Source organism: Nerophis lumbriciformis, linkage group LG13 (genome assembly GCF_033978685.3).
Source record: "Nerophis lumbriciformis linkage group LG13, RoL_Nlum_v2.1, whole genome shotgun sequence".
NCBI lineage: Eukaryota > Metazoa > Chordata > Actinopteri > Syngnathiformes > Syngnathidae > Nerophis > Nerophis lumbriciformis.
The window spans coordinates 10,447,921-10,450,420 of NC_084560.2; the positions used below are offsets into that span (position 1 = coordinate 10,447,921).

General features: G+C 46.4%; 1 protein-coding gene across 1 annotated transcript in view; it reads right to left on the reverse strand.

Moving 5' to 3' along the window:
• LOC133613865 (receptor tyrosine-protein kinase erbB-4-like) overlaps positions 1–2,500 on the reverse strand; it is a 1,130,743-nt gene that overhangs the window by 444 nt on the left and 1,127,799 nt on the right. Inside the window, exon 28 of the mRNA XM_061971723.2 lies at positions 1–928. This exon is cut by the window's left edge and continues 444 nt beyond it. Within this exon, the coding sequence (XP_061827707.1) occupies positions 261–928 (668 nt within the window). The 3' untranslated portion in view covers positions 1–260. The remainder of the gene's footprint in view (positions 929–2,500) is intronic.

Consider the following 2,500-nt stretch of genomic DNA (forward strand, 5'->3'; position numbering starts at 1 on the left):
AGATGCAAAAGGCATGGCGATCATCCTCTCCTTGGGGTACCCTATATTTCTTTCTTTTTTTTTTTTTTGCACCCTATATTTCACTCCCCTATCGCGTGTTTCTACAGTCATGTCATTTTAAGAGCGAGGAAACCAAGGAATTTTGTAGAGAGCAGAGCGGGAGGAGGAGTTGTGCGAGGCTGCTACTGCAGCACACTCAGCACATGCCGAGTCTTTCAGCCACTATTTGAGAACGTTAGCGTGGAGCTCCAGGTGGGCGACTACACCACAGTGTTCCTCTGTCTGTAGGGCGGGGGCGGCAGCACGTTACCGGCTTTCATCGCCGCCTCGGACAAGTATTCCTGGTTCTGGGCAACAGCGGGGCGGATGCGTCCGTTCTGCCGGTAAAAGAAGCGGGTGCTGCAGTCCTGCAGGTACTCGGGGTTGTGCAGGGAGGTTTTCGGGGGGAGACTGTGCTGCCAGTATTCAGGATTGTCAAAAGTGGCCTTTTTCCTTTTCTTATCCAACATGATGGTGCCGCCGCTGATGCCCGAGTGCACGGCGTGTCCCGAAAGCCCCGGGTGCAGGGTGTGCGACGGGTAGGCCGGGTGCGGGAGGTGACCGGGGGCGTGCACGTAGGCGGAGGCGGCGGCCGCCGCTTGACCCGACGTCGATTTGTTCACCGTCTGCGACACGGTTTGGGCGGCCGAGGTTCCAGGGAGAGAGAAGGAGGCCGCGGAAGCTAATCCGTTCTTGTCTCCGGGGTTAAGAAAGGTATTCAGGTAAAGTGGCTCGTTGATATACTCATCGTTCATGTGGGCCGAGTGGCTGCTGGAGGCGGCGGCGGCCACGTGCAGAGCGTGGCAGCCTGCTCCATCAAGCGCTGCGTGGGCGTCACCGTTCCTGCGACGGGTCGTGAAGGGGTTCTCCTCCACAGGGTTGATGTAGTCTGCAAACAGGGAGAGGATACACTTCTAAATCTTTGCTCTGCAAAGCTCATTAGAGTCTTCAAAGTACACTGCAAAAACTGAAATCCAAGTAAGATTTTTTTTTGTATATGTCATGACTTGGTCTTGGGTGTTTGCTTTTCCGGAATGCAACGGAAAGTTGGCTCGGGCGAGACGGGAATGTAAGTACAAAACAAGGAATGTAACTACAAAACAAGGAAGTAAACAAAAGGCGCGCACAAGGGCGGAAGTACAAAACTTGACTATAAACACAAAACTTGCACAAGGGCAGAAACTATGAACAATTAAACAAAACTTGCAAACTATGGCATGAATAAAGAAAACTTACTTGGACATGTCATGAAGTGCGCAGAGGTTATCAGAGTGTGACAGGGGTATGAAGAGCATAAATGCGGGGATGTCGTCAGAACGACAAACTGAAAACAATGAACTTAAATACTATAGACATGATTAACGAAAACAGGTGCGTGACTCAAAACGTGAAACAGGTGCGTGACGTGACAGGTGAAAACTAATGGTTGCTATGGTGACAAAACAAAACAAAAGTGCAGAAAAAGTCCTAAAACAAAACATGATCACACAGACATGACAGTATATATGTATATGTATTAGAGATGCGCGGTTTGCGGACACAACCGCGGAGTCCGCGGATAAACCGCGGGTCGGGCGGGTAAAAATAGATTTTAAATACATGCGGGCGGGTTGCGGTTGAACCAATTCGGAAATATATATACATAGTTAAATGTTGTTACCCACATACGAAAAACGAGCAGCACTATTTGAAACAGTCAATTATTCACCAGGCACTGCAGCACAACACAACACAACAGAAGAAGAAACAAAGAAAAAGATGGCACCGCGTCCCAGCAACAAGTGCCGCAAGTGAGCGCTCCTTCAGCGCAGCAGGGTGCATTTTAGAGGCCAGGCGCTCTCGCCTGAATCCTGGCACTGTAGATGCCATTTTATTCCTGCATAGTGCTAACAAAAAAAAAAGTAAGTAGACATACGGTTGGATATGTCAAACGAATTAGTCTATACGTTACCTATAGGCTATACCAAATAAGCCCATGTCTAACCTATATTGAGTTCGGTCAGCTAAATAATTTTGATGGTTACGTGTTGTTTGGGCGCACTACAATGCAAAGGAATTAAGGCAATTGCGTTGTTTATTGTGGTTTTTTTCTATTCGAGATATACTACTATGTGTGAATAATTATTTGGCCTCGCTTTCAAGTGAAGCGCATCTCCGATTGGCGACAATGTAAGGCTATTTAGCCTGCTTTGTTTGTCGCGACCGTCTATTTTCATTATAATTCAAGTTTGATGATAAAGTGCGGTCTGATGGGTTTGATTTCCCCCCTTCAGCTATTTGCCTTGGCCAATAAGTTGCAGGTAATTTATTATTATTATTTATTTAATTTATTTTTGTTTAAATAGAGATGACATACATATGTTATTGTATAATTTAAGTTTGTGCGCGTGATTGACAGCCTAAGGCTTATGAGGCACATTTTTTATTTATTTTTTTATTTCAACTTAAAAACGTATGAGCC